Source organism: Geospiza fortis, unplaced genomic scaffold (assembly GCF_000277835.1).
Source record: "Geospiza fortis unplaced genomic scaffold, GeoFor_1.0 scaffold40, whole genome shotgun sequence".
Taxonomy (NCBI): domain Eukaryota; kingdom Metazoa; phylum Chordata; class Aves; order Passeriformes; family Thraupidae; genus Geospiza; species Geospiza fortis.
The window spans coordinates 22,239,311-22,261,101 of record NW_005054297.1 but is presented as its reverse complement, the minus strand read 5'-3'; the positions used below and the strand labels follow the sequence as shown (position 1 = coordinate 22,261,101).

Genomic DNA, 21,791 nt, shown 5'->3' with positions numbered 1-21,791 from the left:
TTTTTCATAGGATCAAACATTGAACACAGGTACTTGCAGTCTGAATCATCCTCTAGTCTACAGTACATGAGTTTCTCTGTGCAGCTGAAAAAGTCTGGGACTCACCACACAGGGACAGGCAAATGTATGAAAATGTCATTTTCACCTGACTGTCTGGCCTGCCTTTTATCACTGAGTCTTACTGACAGAGACTGCTTAGGTAGGCTTTACAGCAGTGCAGAATTTCTAAGAGGGAAACTTGTAAAATATCTTATCCTACTGATGTAAGCAGTAGACTAGGTCTTCAGCAATGAAAGATGGTTGAACTGAATAATTTAGCTATGGTCAGACTTTCATCCACTAGTAATATTCTAGATAGTGACTGATAGTGACAGGCTCTGCATTACATTGGTTGGGGGAGGGGGGGTACTCATAATGAGTAGACTGGAGAACTACTTACGCTTTGTAAAATCTGAAGTAGGAGTTACACATTGTAAGAAATGTGCCTTATTGCTTGATTTAACCACACATTTCAGAATTCAAACTTGTAACCTTAGCTGTTTGGCTTTGCATGCTGGTAGTGAGTTATTTTACTGGTAGTCTGTATAGCTCCAGCTGTAATATAAATACTAATAGCCATTACTATAATTAAGTTTCTTACCAATAATATGAACAACTAAAGCAAAATTGCTGGACAGAAGGAAAAAAACCCAAACTTATCAGCCTTTTAAAATAAAATGCTTGTTCTTCTACCAATAATGTTATTTTAATAAGTACTTTGTGTATTAAAAAATATTTGCATGAAACACAGCTGTTAAGGCTTTGAATCGAGTATTAGAATAAAACGAGGAAAAAACATTTGTTGAATCTCACAGTAGTAAAAACTGCCTCAAATACCAGTAACATTCATTCATGGAAGTATAATCTAACTCTTCCAACAGAGTGAAATTCATGCTTGTGCAGATGGCTCCCACATGGCCCATGCCTCATGTAAATCCCTCTTAATCCCTCTTTCGAGAATTCAAGTTGGATTTATGCAATTCATAGTCCTTGCAGTGACCCTCTGCCTAAAGTGAATTCTATGCTGTGCTGCCATTTTATTTCTATCGCCACTTCAAGCTGCAATGTGTTGACCAAATTAACCCTGTATCCCAGCACAGCTCAGTGAGACCCTTTAAAAGCTGAGAACTGAAAGCTGTTACTTTTACCTTGCTCTTCTTCCTCTTGCGTCGGAACCTCAGGAGCTCTTTATGCTGCCTCGACACAAAGTTTACAGCTGCATACTCCAGAAGGGCAGAAAATACAAAGAGCAGACACACAGCCATCCAGATGTCAATGGCTTTGACGTATGACACCTATGAGAGGAGACAGGAGAAGCCTGTGTGGTAAAGTGCTCCACAGACGTGAGGTTTAGTACTTCATGGCAGGAGGAAGTGCATTAATATCTCCATATCTCAACAGTACTTTTATTGAAAAAAAAGTTTGCATGAAAGTTAGACAGTAATAAGAAGAACAATTCAATCTATAAATAGTTTTTTTGTTAAAAAAATGTATTCTTTTACAAAATGTGTTTAAATCATTAACAGTTCCTTATAGTGTATTACATCACAAACCAAATAATCCTGAAAAAAACCACATGCTCTTCCTTCATTTGTCACATTGAGATCTGTGAATGACACTAAGGAAGCAAAAAATAGCTTGTAGTGGGACCAGCTGGAATTCCTGTATTAAAATGGATGTGGCTGAAAGCTCCTGGAATAAAAATTAGGTAGAAGAAAGGAGATAGGTAAAGGAGATAGGTCTGATGCGTTCATTCTTTGCTAATATAGGCACAGAAAATCAAATGTATAGTTTCAAATTAGTCCTTTAGTTTTGTCACAGTGAAAGTACTAAAAATCAGAAACAGGTCAGAGCTCATTGCAATCCTGTATTGCCAAGACCAGATGCAGGACATGATCTGAACCTACTCTGTCTTTGCAGAGTTACAAGAGCTTTTCTATATAAGCAAACATAGCTAACTTCAGGCCTCAAAATTTGACAAAATAAGCTGCAGCTCTCTGTTAGCCTCTTGCATTGTTTTTTTTCTTTTCGAGTTTTTAGAGCATTCTGTTTTATCTGTTGATGCTAACTTCGGATACATCTAGTTCCATATATTTGGGACACAAAGCATGCTCAAATCTGTTAGGGCTATCTGTTTTACTTAAAAAAAATTAATTAGACAAAAACATCATGTTAAAACTAATACAGAATTGAAATTTGTTTATTTTTATTGTATACATTTTATTTCTATTAGCTGCAATGGCACATGAAGATGGTCAAGGAGTAAGCCTTAAAATGAAATGGAAAATATATAAAGCAATTACAACTAAGAAAACAGAAATACTTAATCATAGAAATAAAGTTTAAGTGATTTTCATTGTGTTGAGAATAACTTCATGCAATTGTTTGGAGCTGTTAAGGTTCACATTTTTCTACATCTTAATATAAATGTGTTTGTAATTAGTGAGCTAATTTGTAATTTAGGCAGTTTTGAGAAAGGAATACAATTGAGAATCTATGGTGAGAATCAATGGCCTTTAGAATTTAAGTAATATCTTCTAGCATGTCACCAGATACTGGGATGTGAAATAGGATGAGCCTGTCAATTGTTAAGTAGGGTTTATATAAAACTGAATAATGTTGTTTTCATTATTTGTTAAGGTTTATGGAATTAACTAGATACTTGGCTGGCTGTATAGTAGAGACAGGGGAGAAATAGAATCTATTTGATTGGAGAATCAAAAAACTCCTACATATTTCAAAATTATTTATCTGGTTTAGGAAATTATTGGATGTTAAAATTAAACCACATAAGGTTTAATGAAAGTCCTTGCTGCGGAGCATTCTGATCAATATAGTACAAGCAAAGGAAATTTAGCCTACCTTTGGAAGAGATGCTCGTGAACCTGAGCTTTGTGTTGTCATAGTCAGTACAGTAGTTATGCCTAAAGCCACTCTGGCTGGAGCTGCATCCATATTGATCCAAAATGACACCCAGGAGAGAATCACGATCAAGAGGCTGGGTATGTACATCTGGATGAGATAGTAACCCATCTGCCTCTCCAGGTGGAACCGGACTTCAATACACGTAAACTTCCCTTTTACAACAAAGAAGAAATATTCAAGAGAAATATAATGCTTTTACAGTCAACATCTAGTGCACACTCTTAAAGAATGTATGCTATGTCAAATATATTTGTTCACTAGAAAAATATTTATGTTTTCAATTATCCATAGTGACTTGTAATATAGACAGTCCCCATTATAACAGGAATATCTACTGGAAAGAAAAGGGGCAAAATATCTGAAAAATTAAGACTTCGATAAGGTCTGAAATTCTTATTTTCTTATAAAAAAACCCCATGATTCATTTTAACAATAGGAAATTTCCTCTGTGAGATCATGCTTTTTTGTGACTTATGATTTTGAAATACTTCTGTGCACAAGGAAAATGCTTGCTTCCCCATTGTGTAATATCTCCTTTATGTGTGGTTCAATTTTAAACTTAATTTTATTTTTATTAAAACTTGGGAAAATATAGCGCTATCAGTATGGGCATTAGGTTATCAATAGGAGAATCTGTTAAATCTCTCCCTGTGTCCCCATTCGAACAGTTTCAGCTCATAAGAGAAATGATCAAGTTTCAAACACTGACTGAAGATTAGAAAGGACAGAGATTAGGAAGCTTTAGGAAGGAGATTAAATGACCTAGTTTTATCCAGGTACTAAACATCAAGCAACTTCTACTGACTTATTCAAACCAGAAAAAAAAATCTATTGGTAGCTCATAAAAATTTCATAAATCGATATTTTTAGATTAGCCAGATTGTTGTAGGCTTGGGGTTTTTTTCCACCCTGCAAGCTGTAGATAATTTCACAGATCTTGACCCAGCCTCATTAGATTTTCTAATTCTGCCCAATGGCCATATCAGTCACATAAGGATGGTGCTGAAGGCAATGCTGTTACTGCAAGTAGTGTATACATAAAACAGTTTATCACAGCAACAAATACACATAACTCAGATTTCTTCCTTATTTTGAGTGAAAACTTCTCTTAATTCTAGATTTAACAAGGAACGCTATATTGTTATATATTTCTTAAGTGGTATGAAGGTCTTTGGTTATGTTTTCCACTCATTTTTGATAGATATTCTCCTAATCAATTTCTAGTTGCCAAAATGCCATTTTATACAATTTTTTCCATATTAATAGAGATTTGATACTTATCAGATTAAAAAAATTATGTAATGGATTTATGAGCTTATACAATACTAATATATTGTGGTTTATGCTGTGACAAAAATGAACTTCAGATAAAGTCAAACAAATATTTTTTATTCTAGGGATATTAAATGCTTCTGAACTTCATTATTTTCACAACAGTTCTTTTAACAGGACACTAATTTTTCTATGATGTCATAATTAATGTAATTTTATGACAATTTTATTCTGCTGAGGCACTAAAAAAATTAAAAAGACATTAGTTATGATGTTTAATTTTAAGGTTACATTCTGTATGTCAGGAGTTTTTTATCTGCAAGCTCAATTATTAGTTCCATTCCTAATTGCCAGCGTTTTCTGAATCCTATCTACGCTCCCAAAATCTGTGTCCCAGATCCTGGCTCAATCATCTGCTACCACAGCTTCAGGACTGATTTCTGCCCCAGTCATGGGATGAAATCCTGGCTTAAAAAAGTGAATGGGATTTTGGTGTTTAGTTGAGGAAAAGCATGGATATTCCCCTATGTTTCTCTTCCATGGTCTTCGAAAGGATACCTATGCAATCTAGTGTTTCGCTCAGCAGTTCAGTACACCCCACATAACCAGAAGTTCTGCATTGACTGGCCTTTGTTGGAATCATATTCTTACTTCAAACTGGTTCTTACCCTGAGGATTTCTTTTTTTTTTTTTTTGCGACATTCATTCTGTTAATTCAGCAGCCTTGGACAGCAGCAGTCTCTGTCTCATACATCACAGAAAATCGTGGTGGTAAGGAGGAACAGAAATGCATCAGCCCAATCTAGGTCTAAGCAAAGCCATTGTATTTGGCACCGTATCAGTAAAAATTGTTCAACATGCAATATTTTCTTTGCATGCGGTCCTATAATCTCCTTTAGAAACAAATTAGGAAGGAAAACTAAGGAGCATCAGACTGCATAATATTTGCATACACATATATGAAGTGTCAATAAACAATAGCTATTGTTTGTATGTTGGTATTTTCCCATCCAGAGAAATGTGGGATGAGAGATCTGAGTTTCTTTCCTGAGGACTCCAGTGGACTTGAACTATTACAGAGCACTCAGCACAAAAATTCTGTGGTCCCAAACAGTGAACAGTAAATAATATAGTAGTTCTAATATGGATTATTTTATGTGGTTGCAAATTTGACAGATCCAATTGAACTAAAGAGGAAGAGAAGAATAGTTGTAAGCAACAGAATCCTAAAAAAATTAAATAGATTTTTAAATGAAAGCAGTGCAAATGGAATATATTGTAACCACAGGGGAGGAGAGAAAAAAGTGGGGATAATGAAGACGCCAGAACTAGGACTGAATGATGTGTCAGAGGAATTATACAAAATCATTTTTTGCTTGGTTTAGTATTTTTGTAAATATATTGACCAAGGAAAAAAAAAAGCCCTCAAAACCTGTAACACCAAGACCAAACAAAAAATTGAAAAAAAAGAAAAAAGAAAGTGAAATCTGTCTCAAAGTAGGAAAATACCTTTGTTTAGCTCCACAACAGGTGTGCTCTAGAGTCCTGCCTTTGTCTTAGACCCAGAGAGTTTATGGACTTACCAGGCATACTTCCAGTGTTCCTAGTCAAGCCTACTGTGTTCCTCTGTTCCAGTACAGCACTGAAAAATTAATATATAGCATCTCCTCAGGAAGACTGGTGTCTACCTAGTTACCCTTCTCTGCTCTACCACTGAGTGTTGGAGAAAGGCTGCAGATGTCAGTCAGTCTCAGCACTGCACTTGCGGCAGTTGCTGGTCTAAGTGTGAAAGAGTTGATGTTAGCTTTTGCCCTTCCTGACTGAAATCAGAACCACCTGCGTAAACTTGGCTAATGAAGCTGAGTGGAAAAAGAAAACACTTGTTCTAGCAGATGTGAGCTCCAGCCAGCAGAGGCTGTGCTGTTTTTTCCCACCTGAGGCAGCATCCAGCTGTGGGCCTCCTTTCTCTTTCTGTATTCCACTTCAAACTCAAAGTAGGTTAGCTGTGGTTTGATATATTTGACTGGATGCTTGAATGGATCAGAAGAGAGATACCCATAAAGTCATCTCAGCTGGGGAATGAGATAGACAAGCAACTAAGAGCATTGCTCTAGTAATTCATTTGCAGTACATGAAAGGTAAGTTCCAGTTCATTTTGATATGCATTGTGAATGTCCCAGAGAGTGCCTAGCAGGAGGACAGGAATCCCTTCTGGTATTGTGGCTTTGCTGATGCTGAGCAACAAATTAAGAACTGATGGTAGTTTCTAAAGCTAAGTATAAGTGTGCACACAATCCATAAAATGGATTTTTGAAAAGTAAAGGAAAGAAAAACTATGCAGGGCTTCCCAAAATAAATATTTTTTCTTGAACTGAGGTTAGATTTTTTGTGTTTGTAAGTCTCGCCTAACCAGGGATTAGATGCATGAAAGGCCCCAAAAGTGCTGACTTGATGAGCATTGTATCTATGCATGTGAAGATACTGGTGTAAATGCATGTGATGGTGCATTTTTATCTCTTACCCATATTCTTTGGTAACAACAATGTTAGAGCTGCTGTACTGGCAAGATTTCCATGCAATGTCAATGCTGAAACCATTAGTGTAGTGAAAAAATAAAATTGTAGTCAGTATACATGATTTTTCTTTTCTCCAGAAAGCATAAATTGCTTTTCTTTGGAGTCAGTGTCTAGATCACATACTACTTTTGCTGTTTCTTCCATGGCCAACCCAAGAAAAGAATTTTTCTACTTCAGGTAATCTTCACACTACACAGCCTCCTCTGATTGTGGCATGTGCTGTTTAAAAATGGGCTATGCAGGCAGCAGTATGCTTGTGTCAGTAAAAGGTACTGTCAGTAGTGTGGGATATGCAAGAAAAATGAAGCATAAGTTGTAAATTCAAGCCATAAAGATTCCTCTTTTATAGTTTCATCTGTCTCAAACTGTCCCAGAGGTAAGAGTTGGTAGGAGTTAAAAGTATTTGTCTCCTTTTAGTAGCCCTTAAGGTATCTTTTGGGGAAAGATTTTCTTACTGTACCCCTACAATGTCATAAACATGTTACAATTCTGAGGAAGGCTGAGTAGCTGTTTCTGAAGCTATACAGAAAGTTTTAATAAGGGAGAATTACTTCAAGATTCTAAGTCAAGGAAATAGTGTGCCTTAGAAATAATTAAGAAAGGAGTAACAATTATAAAACTGCTATAAAATTAAAAATTAATAACATAATAAAATATGAAATGAATAAGTATAAACAAATGAGAAAAAAACTAAGCATGCAGAGTTCAACTGTTAATCCATGCAGAATGGAGAGTTATCTGCTGAAGATTCCTGATACTATTTTAGATAGTAGTAAATGGTAGTCTGACCTTGTAAGTCATTGATAATGCTAATAAATTATTTACTGTGAACTATCTTATGGATATAGAGAGGACTGTGGCTGAAAGACTATACAGCTTAATGAAATTACATGAATCTATTCACTTAAAATAAGAAACTTATGCTTGGTGAATAGAGATGATTTAAAGCTTAGCAAAACTGAACAGAGTTAGGCAAATCTTAATAAATCTTTACATACAGTGCTCTGCAGAATATGTCTCTTGGATCTGGGAAGTAAATATTTCATATTCTGATTACAACACATCTGTTGGTATGGATGTAGACTACATAATTCTGATTTTAGCAGTGACTGATAGCCAACAGGCAGCCAGTCTAGCAATCAAAATATTGCTAGCTGTGGAGATTTGCTAACAGAATCCTGGGGCAGTTGAACTATGATGATGTTCTGTCCTGGTTCTGTTCCTTTGCAACAACACTTCATTTTTCCTCTTGAAAAAAAAGCTAGTGACAAAGGCTTAGCGCAATATTAGAGAAAAAAATAGAGACAGTAGGAAAGGAGAAAGGGAAAGTGAGACTACTTCAGCGGCTAAAATATGCTCAGCCTAAATGGCTGACTTAGATTTACACCTCTTAATACAATAGAGAGCTTCTCTCACTTGTCTGTCTTCTGGAATGCCATTTCTTAACCTCAATTCCTATACTGCCTACATCCTGACAGAGATCTTAAATTCAAAATGAGCTTGAAAATTGCATTAGACAGAGGATTTCCTTCTCGGTGTTATTCTAAACCTCTGCTGTGTTTAATATTTTTAGACATGTAAAAACCAGATTTTGTCATCTTATGTAGAACAAATTAACATATTGTAAAAGCCAGCTGACACTCTTTTCTCTATAGAGATAAAAGTAATGATAGTTCTTCTCAAGACAAAAGTTAAAGACTCTTCCTCCAAAATGAAACAATAGGTGGACTCAAGAAATTGATTTTGTATAGATTGATGCAATATGGTTACTATATCTCATGCCTGTGACTGCTTTCTAAAGTTTAATACCTTGGATTCACAGGTTCTTACTAAATGGTTGTCACTGCCATGTTTTGAGTATTCCTATCTACTCCCTGTTCAAGGACAAATATTTACTCAAAACAAATATCTGTTGCAGGACAACCCACACTGAGGATAGTTCACGACATATAATATATATTGCAAATATGGTCTTACTGCAGGCCATCACAGACCTTCCCTTTGCTGAAATTTTCCAGCCCTTCCTTAATGCTGATTCTGGCTTGTGTCTCCTACTGAGCTGGGGAACTTCGGTGTGCTAGGTAATGGAAAGCCAGTCCTTTAAAGACCTCTGTGTTAAAGGCCCAGACAGATGAACCTTGATCAGTATTGTCCTGAGACAATATCATTCATCATGTGATTAATCAACACTTTTATTAAAGGCCCTACATATACAAACCCTAATGTTTTATCTAGTACTCAGGATGGAATCACTCTGGCTAAGGTCATTGCCTTTAGTGAGAGTGTGGTTATTGGTTCCAACTGTCTTCAGACAAAATGGATTCGTGAAAAAAAAGATTTGTTTGAAGTTGTCAATGTTGAAATTCTGAGGACAATTTTATCTTCTAACTGAAAGAACTTCTTAGCTGAAAATAGACAGTTTTGGCAGGAAATAAACTGTGTTGCCATAAGAAGGACCACATAGACCACTAGCACTTTTCTTTTGCCTTTTGTTGAGTGTTTTCTTTTTTCTCTGCATCTGCTAAAATTAAGATTGCAATTAACATCTCTTAGCAACAGCATATTATGTTGCCAAGACTGCAGTCAGAATAGCAGATGATTTTCATAAAGATGAAAGAGAATGAAATATATAAACTGACTTTTCCATGATGCAATACTGTCCCCGTTACTTTCTCTTACTGTTTGAGTCATTATCAATATTACTACAAGAATAGCAGTCCACTTGGTTTTACCTTTTTCATTAAAGACATTTTCTTTTTTATTATTCCAAGAACGTGACACTTTTGTTTGAGAGCAACTCTGCTTTACTTATTATGAAATACAGCTAAATGCTTTCTGTTCCTCTGCCTTCCAGTGATAAAATTTTTTAAACAAAAAATAAAATTAAAAAAAAATATGTGTGTGCAAAGCTCATTATTTCAAAAGATTTTTACCTATAAAACTGATTGCATATAAGTAAACTTAGCTGAAATAATTTTCATACCTTTCTAAGAAGTCAGGTTAATAAAAAAAACACTTGGTCAGTGCAGTCTCTAGAAACTTTCCAATTTGCACTTTAATATAAATTGCAATTTGATTATATTTTGCTGATAAAAGCTGCTTATAAACGTACTCATGTTTTTATCATCATAAAATAGATAAAACACCATATCTATCTTCATACAGCCTGAAAAGAAATTATGATTTCCCTGTGTCTAACACATAGAACGAGACAAATTTTCATTTACACGGCACTTGCCTATGTATCTAAAGCCAAGGTTCACTAAATGACTCTAGGAATGTACTACCATTTAGCCTTTCTTTCAAGTCCCAGTCTGTGGATATCAGCAGTGTATTGGGGGAAATCAGTGCTGAGGCTGTCACCTCTCTTTGACTACATAGATTCCTGGACAGGAGGGAAGTGTCTTTACATAGCTTTTTTTGGAAAAAAGAGCTGAGGCAGGTGGTAAACTTGACATTGGTGTAAGAGTGATAATGGCTGCAGTAAAAGACAGTTGAAAATAAATGTGGAAAAGAAAAACTATTTCTTTTTCATCTTGATAAATTTGCATTTGTGGTTCTCATGTCCCTCAGAAATGCGAACTGAGCTGCATTGAGCAGGACCTTCATAGGCTGGAGAAGCCAGCACGACATCAAGGCAAAGAGAAATGCACAGATGGGTGATGAGGATGGAGTAACCCCTACCCTGATACAGGCTGGGGATGGACTGGGTAGGCAGCAGGTCTCCCAGGCTTGGAAGCCTGAGAGATATCAAGCTGAACAGAAGTCTTGTGATGTGAAAGACTTGTCATGTGCTGCACTGCATTAGCCGGGGCAGAGAGGGGAGAAGTATAAACTGAAGAGACATCTAGATGTAATGTTTCCACTTCAGGACAGATGATGAATTTTTATTCAATGAATCTTTAAAGTAGAATGCTCAAATTTTGATCAGTGCAGGGTTGACAATTATGGCCTCTTTGCCCTTGAGAAAAATGCCTTGTAGGGGTCAGACAGTGCCATTTTGTGATCTTAGGGAAGGTCACATCCTCAGCCTGCCACAGGTTCTGTTTTACAAAGTGTTTATAATTTCTGCTTTTTCAGTGACGGAATGAGCAGCTTCAGAGATTTCACACCCATAGACTATCTCCTGGGTAAAAAGTACAAACCTCCATTTTGGAGAAATGCTCTAGGAAAAAAAACCTGAGGTAGTTAAAATCAGGTCTGTAGTCTCAGAAAGACCGGTTTAGGTGCTTGCCAACACAAGCAAGTTTTGAGTTGCTGTCAGAGTAAGACATCAAAGTTATGTCTCCTTTATTCACTGTCATCCAGCTGGCAGCAAGATGGCTGAATATAAGGCACTGGGTTGGTTGAAGGTGAGTCTTAGGGCCACAATCTGCAGGTGTTAAGCACCTTTTTTTATGATGGGGGAACAAATGGGATAATGAGAAAGAATTGTGTTCGGGATGTGCATATTAGGAAGTCAGATGGGAAGTGTGGGGCTAAGGAAACATGCTGTTCATCAAGATTGCAATTATCAGAAAAGGTTACACACCAAATCTATCAGTTCTAGTGGTGAATGCAACAATCATAGCTCTGCTGTTTCCAGGACCACTACATCCAATTATTTGATGCGAAGGCATTATATATATTGACCAAGGATTAGACCTAAGGCATTATTAGACCTAAGATACAGCTCTAAGCAGCATCACTCAAGTGTGGGGGTAAAGCATTATCCATGATGCAGGAGTAAAGTCAAGACTCATTTATGCATGTTAGCCAATGCCATTATGTATCAATTCATGCTAATGCATATTGGGCTTTTTGCAGCTGTGTTTAAAATAACATTTAGGTGTTGCATAACAGCCCAGGGAAGAAATCAATGTCACATAGGAATGTGGCAAAGCAAGACCATCCTTGTAATGTAAATGGTTCATGTGTGATTTTTCTGGTTGCTATGATTCTACTTCACTTTCCAAATTGGTCACTGCGGATATGCCTGTGAATGCAAAACATGAAATTTATCAGAAATGTTGCTGTGTCACTTCAGAACACAAGATTTGGTGAGCCATTTTGCTGTACTATTGCTGAAACTGGTATGTCTCTATATTTAGATATATATATAGTTTATTTTTTGAGCTCTGGTTACAGTGAACCATTTTCAATTGGGCATGAAACACTGATGGGACATGCACTGATGAGTTTCCACATACTGTCCTGAAGCTTCATGCTAATTTGCTTCACAGGGAGAATTTTGGGATTTTTTTCTGTTTTACAGGATGTCTCAGAAGAGCTTTCCATCCTGTGTTGTTAATAAATTTAATTTGAAAACTCTTCTTTGGTCACTTACTGCATACCAGCTGCAGTTGCTTAGCATTATTTTAAGAATTCATTTTATCTCATCTGTCATAGGCCAGAGAAACAGACTTCACATCATGTTTTTAAAATTGCTTTTTGTAAATTTTGATTCTTGTGGAGTATCCTAAAGGCATATCTGCCTGCAGTATCTCACTGCAGAAGCCTTAAGAAAACACAGTACTGGTTATGTATCCAAGTGACATAGTGAAAATAGTTGTTGTCTTTTAATATAATGTTTATGGGATTTTAGCCTACAAATGGTAGTTAATAATATTGGTTTTAACAAAGAAATAAAATGAATTCTTACTCCCCTGGAAACCAAACCCCTCTAATCTGATTAAATTTGCTTCATACTGAAGATTTGAATAAAAAAAAATAATACTTATACAGGCTAGAATTAAGGAGGAAGTTTTTCACAGAAAGAGTGATCAAATACTGGAATCATCTACCCAGAGAGGTGGTGGAGTCACCATCCCTCGATGTGTTTAAAAAAAGACTGGATCTGGCACTTGGTGCCATGATCTAGTTGAGGTGTTAGAAGATGGGTTGGACTCGATGATCTTAAAGGTCTCTTCCAACCTAGAAATTCTGTGATTCTGTGATTCTGTGATACTTTGGACAAAACACTGTTATCTCAAAGAGGAAACTCTCACAATAAATGTAGTCATCTTTGGGTAAAACCACCTTTTCTTTCTGATTTGCCCTGACAAAGTTCTGTACCTGTAATTTGGGTGCTGTAACTCAGAGCAGGCCACTCAGATGCTTCCCCTGGTGAGGACACACCTTTCCACCTGCTGCTCAGCATCAGCATCATATTTTTTCCCCCTGCCCATCACAAGCAGGTCCCACAGCTGTCCAATTGCTTTATCTTTTGCTGACATCTTTTAACATTCCCATCCTCTAACTGCATCCAGGCTTCCAAGGTTTCTGTGTTATCAAATGGCTTGATTTTTTTGTGGACAAGTTAAATGTTCAAATTACTTTCTCAGTACAGGCATGAGCTTCATCTTTCCAGGGCTGTCAGTTGCACTCACATCTTGGATCATGTTTGGCCACAATTTGGCCAAAGCAATACAGAGTACAACAGGCTGCTGATTGCCCACACTGTCCTCTAGACTTATTGCAGTAAACCCCTCCTCTCACCTAAACGTGACAGAATTGCAAACACAAGCACACTCGTAGCCACACCTTGAGAACCAATAGGCCTCACATGCAGTTAATAATATCTGTTGCATCTGCTTCTCCACTCAGCTTAGAGCAACAGTGGAAAAAGAGTACGTATAAGTTGAACCCATGTAACCTAATATAATGTGCCTAGGCATAGCATATTTTCCTATTTTTCCTTAGATAAAAATTGATACCAAGTTAAATAGGCTTGAAACATAGGTTGTGAAGAAAAACCTAGTGCCTTCAAAATATTGAAAAAAATGAAATTGTAGTCAAAATCACAAGGTTTAAACTCAGATGATTATAATGTAAGTTCTCAGACAAATGAGTAAGAGTACAACTCAGCTTTGGATAGAGAGTTTGGAAATCACTGGAAATTCTGAGATTTCAGACCAGGTTTCCATTCAGTATGAGGTTATGCATCACAGTAATGTCTTAATTTCTCAGAGATTTATGATGCATCATGTTATGCAAATGAGCATTAGAAAAAAGAGAAGAATACTCTATAACGTGATTTCTCATTAGTTAATATCATATACAGGGTATAGAATGCAATTACAGACACTCACTAAAATGGCACAAAAGCAGAAGAATCCTAAAAAAAAGGCTAAGATTCTTGTATATCTCAAAGGAGACTAGAAAATAATGAAAATAAAACCTTCTTATTTGTCATAAGGATTATGGTAGAAAGGAAAAAAGGAACAATAGGATTTTCTATATTATCATTAACAAAGAAATGTCTGAGTGAAAAAATTACTCTGCTATAGGATATGTATCACAAATTTTAGAAGGTTTTCAAGGATTACCCAGATATTAGTATTTTTACAATAAAAGTGCATGTTAAGTATTTCCAATTTATTTTAGAGAACACTTCAAAATATCTCTATCAGTATCTTCGTCCTGCAAATGGAAATTGAGAGAACCTTCCTTTCTCTTAGGGCAGCACTGCAGTTGTGATAAAACTCAGTGCTGGAAAGCACTCCTCCTTAATTTTGATTGTAGCAGGACATTCCTTACAAATACCACTTATTTGATTTTTCTCTCTCTGACATTTCAGCAGAATCCAAATGAATCTTTCTAATCTTAAATTTTAAGACATGATTAATCATACTGGAGAGCAAAAATTAAAAGATATATGGATTAGAATGGAAGAGTTTTAGCTTCTTTTTTTTCAAGAGAATATATGAACGGTGCATTCTTAGGCTTTGCACTTCAGGATTATTGTGCTTGTGATTGTTCAGTTATTAAAACAGTTTTTCACAATTAAGAATAAAAACATAATAACTATATTATTTATGTTAATCCCTTTCTTTTTCAAATAACCCCAGAGATGAGCTAAATATCTCAGTTCAACAAAGGCCTCAATCCAGTATTATCGAATGACTTGAGAGACCCTAAAGGTCACCTGGCTCCAACCCCCCTGCCATGGGCAGGGGCACCTTTCACTAGACCAGGTTGCTCAGAGCCCCATCCAACCTGGCCTTGAACACTTTCTGGGATGGGGTAGCCACAACTTCTCTGGGCACCTTGTTCCAGTGCCTCACCACCCTCATAATAAAGAATTTCTTCCTGCTATCAACACCTACTCTCTTTCAGTTTGAATCCATTTACCCTTGTCCTGTCACTGCATGCTCATTAATAGTTTGTACACCTGGCCATTGCACACCAAGAATCCTTTCAGCTCATCCACATTGCCCCCTTGCTGAATGAACTAGGACAGGGATAACTTGGCAGCCCTGTGTCCCTTTTTCCTGACTGAGCCAGGCTATGATTTGTGCACTGCATGTAGACCTTTGGATTTCAGTAGTTCTTCAGATCCCACATTGTAAATATGGTCAGGGCACCTACTGAACAAGTAAAGTCCCTAATGAACAGTTTCTCAATTATTTCAACTCTATATTTTCTTAAGGTACCTAAAATTAAAGTTTGTTCAGTCTTCAGGTAGTTTTGGTTTGTTTGCCAGTTATTAAAACTGCATTACCTTGCACAAAGCGCCTGCATGTTTTAACCCTCTTCTGAATTTTGTGAGAACATTTAAAATATACTCCAACTGTGACCTTTATTATAACAAATAAATGTTAAATATCGTTCCAGTTGTAATCACTTTCCTACCTGTATTGTAATGCTTGGTGCAGTAACATAAATCCTTTTCTTCCTTCAGCAGAAACTGTGGCAGAGTGAGACCTTCTGCTACTTGAACCGCTACCTTTTCTTGCCACTCAAAAATGAGATCATTCATTGTGTATCCAACTAAAACAAAGAAAAAACCCAAATAAACTCCAAGTCTGCTGCAAGCTTTGTAAAGCAGTAACATGTCAAATTAAAACATTTTAAGTAAATGTTATACAAAGGAGGTAATACAGAAGGTCTGCTTGTACTTGTTAGTCACGAATTCTTATCTAACATTCTATACCACACTGAATTGGAAGAGACAAAACAGTTGTCTTATGAAACTCTTTTAAATCCTTATAATTAGATGCTCTATTAATGGGTTCAATAAAAGCATTTAAATTAACTAAACATATGCATCACTTCAGTGCTTGGGAACATCTTTTCCTCCTCAACTCATGAAGGATAAAATAGGCCTTTTACACTCAGATCTCTCCTCCTTTTACTTGAGGTGAAATGTGGATTGTCAAATTTATTCTTATGGATTTATGTCAATTTGAATGGTTAAGTGCAAATTGTTCAAAGACAACAATGGATTCCAAATTCTGCAGTAGTATTGGTTGAATTGAGAAATTGCTTTTCTCTCAAACTGGAACAAGACATGGGAAAGCAATTGATTATAATCTCCTCATATTAACTGACTGTGACATATAATGATATTAATAAGCACTCAGCTTTAATATTCAGACTCCTGCACTTATCCATACCTCATGCATGTGTATAAGATTACCTATAACAGCAAAAGACTAATATTATTCAAGGCCCAGACTTTGCAACAGACAAGTACTTTTTCCTTCAATTTCACTCTCTCAGATAAATGTTTGCATGGGATATCATTGGGGAAAATATCCCTATTTCTTCTGAATATGTGATCTGTTAACTTTCTCAGGAGTTTCATTCTAATTTTCTTTCTAAATAAATTTTATCGGGTTATTACACCTGGAAAAAAAAAGACTTCATATTTTCATTCAAGTTTAAATCACATGTTCTAAAAGGAACCAGAAGGTAAAAGGAGAATTTTTTCACCTGATTTATATAGCTTTCAGTTTCATTGCAATATTTCCTTTCTGCTTTAGTCCAATATTAACAAGCTGTTGAAAATAACCTCTTGAGAACAAGAAATTCTTTTAACCTTTCAGTAACAAATTATTTTTTAAAGTATATTGTTAGAACCTTCTAAGAGTAATTGTCTGGACAAAATTACTGACATTTTGAGTTTCAGCAAAAAATGAACTTCTTTGCTGTGTGGGCACAAATTTTACTCCATTATATTAAATGACTTTATTACTCTTTTAATACACTTATAAATTGCATTCAGTGACCTGAAAATGGAAATAATTTCATCTTTTCTGATCCATGTTGAATGAAACTAGGAGCTAAGAATTAGTGTTTATAAATAAAAAAAATATTTTCAACACTTCTTCTTCCTTCTAAGTTCTTGATGTTTCTTTTGGGGAGAACCTTTATACAGTGTATTCACAGGAACTCAGGTTGTCTGTTGATTTACTTGGTACTTTTTTTGAGGCTGGATAAATATGATAAAAATGAGACCACCATATCTTTTTAAATAAGTAATTAAGATCAGACATTGCTCAAGCCACTACAAGCATATATCAATAAAACACTTGCTTTTTTATCAATTGCATGATATTCCATAAACACAGTTAAAATTCACTATTAAATGCCATAAAATGTGAAAAATCAGAAGTATATATCTTATCAAACTTTGCATGAATTCAACAAAAAGCAGTTGTGTGTAAAGCAGATTACCACTTGAAGCACGTAGATTATGGCCAGAAGTGATATTCCCTGAGTAAAACTCATTGAACTGGCAAGAAACAACTGCAGTGTCAAAATTTATTTCACTAAATCATGTTCATTCATCTCTAATGCATGCTTTTAATTTTGATTTTCTACTCTGCCCACTAATTCTTCTATAATGCAATATAGTACAAATAATAGCAGCATATAGTTTTTGTCATGTTTACATTTTAAATGCCCAAATACAGTGTTAGCGTTCAAAACTGTAACTTCAGGTTTGTAACTCAAGGTCATAGGCATAAATTAAAAGTGTCATAAAATATAGAGAGCTTAATGGAGATGTGAGTTTCTGTTATACCAATTAAATTTAAAATAGTATAATGTTTCCACTAGTATGTTAAATTAAATCAGCTTGAATGAAATAAAAGAAAATCTATTTTTTCAATTAATTTTATGAAGAGGACCTGCTAGATAGTACACTGCTTAACACTCAGAATGGTCACGGTACTGTGTGCATTGTGCATAAAGGGAAAAAGACATTTTTATAGAAATCACTCCTTAAAACAACCAGTGGTTACCATAGTGTAGTATTTATACTACTAGAGTTTAGGTATGTAGTGCTATGTATGCAATGAGGCTAAAATACAGTCCCCTGGCAAACTAATTTTGGGGCCTCTGTGCTTTATTGTAATAACTGTCCCTGTCCTGTTCTAGAAATACTAAACCTGAAGTCCACCTGAGCTTTTGATTCTTGCCTACTTGCTACCTGATTAACAAATGTGCATTATCTTTAAAACAATTTTTAAAAAAGTAATTCAGTAACATAAATTTAACTAAAAGTCTAAATGCCTGTTGCTGATACTGGTCTGCTTTTGAAGCTTAGAAATACAGAGTTTCTATTTTCCAAATGGTCTATGAGATAAAAAATATGAGAAGTTGATAACCATTACATGATTATCACTGTGCAAATGGAGCAGTAAAGTGTGTCTTGAAATATGAAGGCTTTATTCTGAATGGATATGTGGCTACCTGTACAAACTTGTGCTATATGTGTCAGTTATATTGTTAGACATATTATGCAACTTGTAGGAACTGCACTGAAATATGTAGCAGTTATAAAGAACAAGAGATTTGTCTTTAGGGCCTATAAGGGATTAACTGCAACCCAGCATGATATTTAGCCTCTTGTTAAACCAGAAGCTTTTTTTTTTTACTATGAGGTGGTATTGGTGACTTTTATGAATTGCTACCAGATATTTTTATCTTCCCAGTGGCTGGGAAGTGCAGCGTTACGTAGGGAATTCTGAGTGGTTAAATTTTATTGTTGAAAAAAGGAGTCAATCACTAGCCTAGGTAGCATATGAGGGTGCAGCTCACTGTTGCAAAAAGTCAAATTTTTATTCTACGTGAAGTGCGGAAAACAATGGAGGCCATAATCTAGCATGGTCTTCAGGACCAGTCCAATTTAAACTGAATCAAGTGGACTAATAAATGTTTCTGTCACTGAAACACAGTGCACTAGGGCTTGGGTTTGCAGGGCATGAAAGAATGAAGGCTGGGAAGGGAAGAAGAGTTGTTAAATTGTGTTTTAAAGGACAAACACCAGCTTCTGTGGCTGAATAGGAGGGCAGTTAGCAATGTATTTCATTTTGTCTGGCTACTGTGCAGTACTCACTCTTACTTGATTCCATAAAGGATTACTAATTATACAAAATCTAGAGGGTATCCTCATGGAACTACAAAGAAAGGATAGAAAAAAACCCTTTGTTATGTTTGAACAGTGGTGCTCAGGAGTTATAGGGCTGGTTAGGTTACATTAATACTCTATTAACCCAAAGTCTGAGGTCTTGCACATTTAAAATGCAAAAGCAGAAGGTAAATTGTTGGTAATTATATGAAAACGACATCATTCCAGGAGGAGAACATTTCCAGGGGGAGTATTTCTCAGGAAAACACAATAACTGTGTGAATGCATGGCACTGTAGCCTCTGTGCACAGTTCTTTTAAAGAGACAAGTAATTTTCAGGAGCCTGAAGTCATTCCAGGTAATTAGCTAATGAAGCATATAATAGCAGACTAAGAGCTCTGCCTGAGAAGAATATGACAAACTAGGGAACATTTATAATTTACTAGAAGGGAAGAAGGCCTGAAACAATTGGGAAACTTGGATTTGGTCTGCAGAAATATTATTTTAGAAAATGATGTTTTCTGAAACAGATAATAAGTGCGACAAAATGCAAGTAAAATTCTGTCACACTAACAGAGGGAGAAGGCGGAAGAGACAGGGTATTGATGAAAAGTAGTTCCCAGGACTTGGGTCTGGAATAGTTGATGAAAGATTTTGAATAACTGGACATCAAATAAAAATTGAATTTAAGTGGCATTTTATCTAGTTGATGTAATCTATAAAAAACTCTGTCAGATGGTGGACAAGACAGACATAGTAACTTTAGCCTTTAGACAGCACAGAAAATTGTCTAGCTAGAGTGAAAATTTTCAGCATTTTCAATTACATGTTCCAGAAAAATTTCAGGAAAAACCAATGTGATCCTGCTGAAATTTTTCAAATTATCAAGGGCATCTACAGCATCTTGAAAGAAAACCCAAACTTTTCTCTTGGTCTGACTCATCTTTCCCAGAAAAAAATTATCTTTTCAAAAACAGTGTTGACAAGTAGTTTTCGACACACATATGAGATTCCTGAAAGAAAGGATTAGACTGTATCTTTGTATTTTTTTGCACTACCATTAATAACAAATATCAGCTTTTCATTCATCCAATTTTGAAAGTGTAGGAATAAAGCCTACCTTAAATAAAGAGTCCCATTCAACCCACATCAGTCCACATTACTCTATAGAACTTATTGGAACCAAGATGTTTACATCAGTTGCATGTTAAAAGTAGGAAGATTTTATTTTAGCTAGTTCAGTACCAGTGGTAGGCATTAAAAGCCCATTATCTTATAGACAAAACAGTGAACAGCCAACAAGTTTGTTTTGAAGAATTGTTGACGTGTCTAACATCTCTTCTTCTGCTCCTCCAAGGACTACACCATTACAGAAACATGTTATTCAAGGCAGCTCCCCTGTACCTTTAGAGACTCTACACTTTTGAACTGTTATTGTCTTGCCAATTCCAACATAATTCCTTTATCACATCTGCTGACACGGTTTTATTTGCTTTGTCCATCCTCCTTTAGCACACCTTTCCAAGCCATGAGCAAACTTCTGATGCAGCTGAATATCAATATATCCTGTAAATTTTCTACTCATTTTTTTCATTACAGGAAGGCTGTGCTCCCCTTGTGTCATTTTAAAGTACCTACAGGTATATTAAAACCCAACTCTTTTTATCATGTTCAATAAACAGGCACATGCTCAGCATGAAACAACTGAGCAAAGTTTTTTTTTTTTTGTAAAAGCATTTAGTTTAACTAGTGCATTTATTTTTTAATCCCAGTTATTTATCTAAATTCAATTCTCATTTCTTTAATTTTTAGTAAGGTACAGTCCAAACCCATCAGTTCTTTAGGTGTCCAATTGAAGCAAGAACTAGAGTCATGTTGACTAAGGTTATTCCCCTACTCTTCTGTTGGGCATCCCATCAGTTTGCCTCCAGGACAGGCTGCTTGCACATTGCTGTTCCTAAGAGCATGACAGACATTTGAATTGTGCCCTAAATTCCCAGCAACACAGCAGGGGGGAGATATGACAGAGCTAAGGAATCTGCCTTTGGCTTGAGATTAGAACAAATTCTCCTACATTATGCACTAAATATCTTCAGAAATGAGCTGTGATTCATTTCAAGGCAAAATTTGTGTTGGAGCTCCAAGAAGGCAGAATTTTATTCAATGTACTTCTGAGCTGCTTAGCAAAGTTTCTGCCCCTTGCACTGCCCTCTAAGTCGTTCTGAAGGAATCTCTCCCTGGGGAGTTATAGGTTTATTCTTCTTAGCCTGAATTTTGGAAAAAAAATAACATTTCAGCTCAGCACTCTAGCACATCTCTCAAACCTACTATTCTTGCTGAAGCCTATAGGTGTTCAGTTATCACTTTTATTCTAGTTTCTGTATGTCAGCAGCAGTTGTGCAGTTCCTACTGCCCTTTCATCCCGCATTGGCCAGGAGCTGACGACTATAAGTCTGCTAAGCTTTGTAGCTGTGTGTCATGTCTCTCTTCAGATAGACACAATAGTTTGAGTCACTCATCTGCAGAATAAAAACCACAGCCTGAGCAGCTGATAATTTTTGTGCTGCTGAAATGGAAATGAGAGAGGCAGTATGGTTCTACACCTTCTGGCACAGACAGGCATTGACCTAGTGTGTCCATAATTTCTGTCATTCAGGTAGAGACCTGAGAATTCCCTGGCAGATGAGAAATATGCTCCAGTTATTTCATCTTTCCTATGCGGTCTTTGTGCTGTTGTGGGAAAAGGCAAAATGTGCACATTACACTTTTTGGCAATGCATTAACTTATACTGCTGCAGCCTGCATACCCATCTTTCTACTTGTACAATCTCCAAATTAGAGACTGGGGGGGAAAGAAACTG

The 21,791-nt window shown here is 36.1% G+C and overlaps 1 protein-coding gene across 2 annotated transcripts in view; it reads right to left on the bottom strand.

The window, feature by feature from the left end:
* The window catches only part of GLRA3 (glycine receptor alpha 3), an 82,082-nt gene that overhangs the window by 8,421 nt on the left and 51,870 nt on the right, over positions 1–21,791 (bottom strand). For both annotated transcript variants that reach the window (XM_031066123.1, XM_014311964.2), the window contains exons 6-8: positions 15,426–15,563; positions 2,902–3,116; positions 1,188–1,334 (exon numbers count right to left, since the gene is read on the bottom strand). In XM_031066123.1, the coding sequence (XP_030921983.1) occupies positions 1,188–1,334; positions 2,902–3,116; positions 15,426–15,563 (500 nt within the window). The remainder of the gene's footprint in view (positions 1–1,187; positions 1,335–2,901; positions 3,117–15,425; positions 15,564–21,791) is intronic.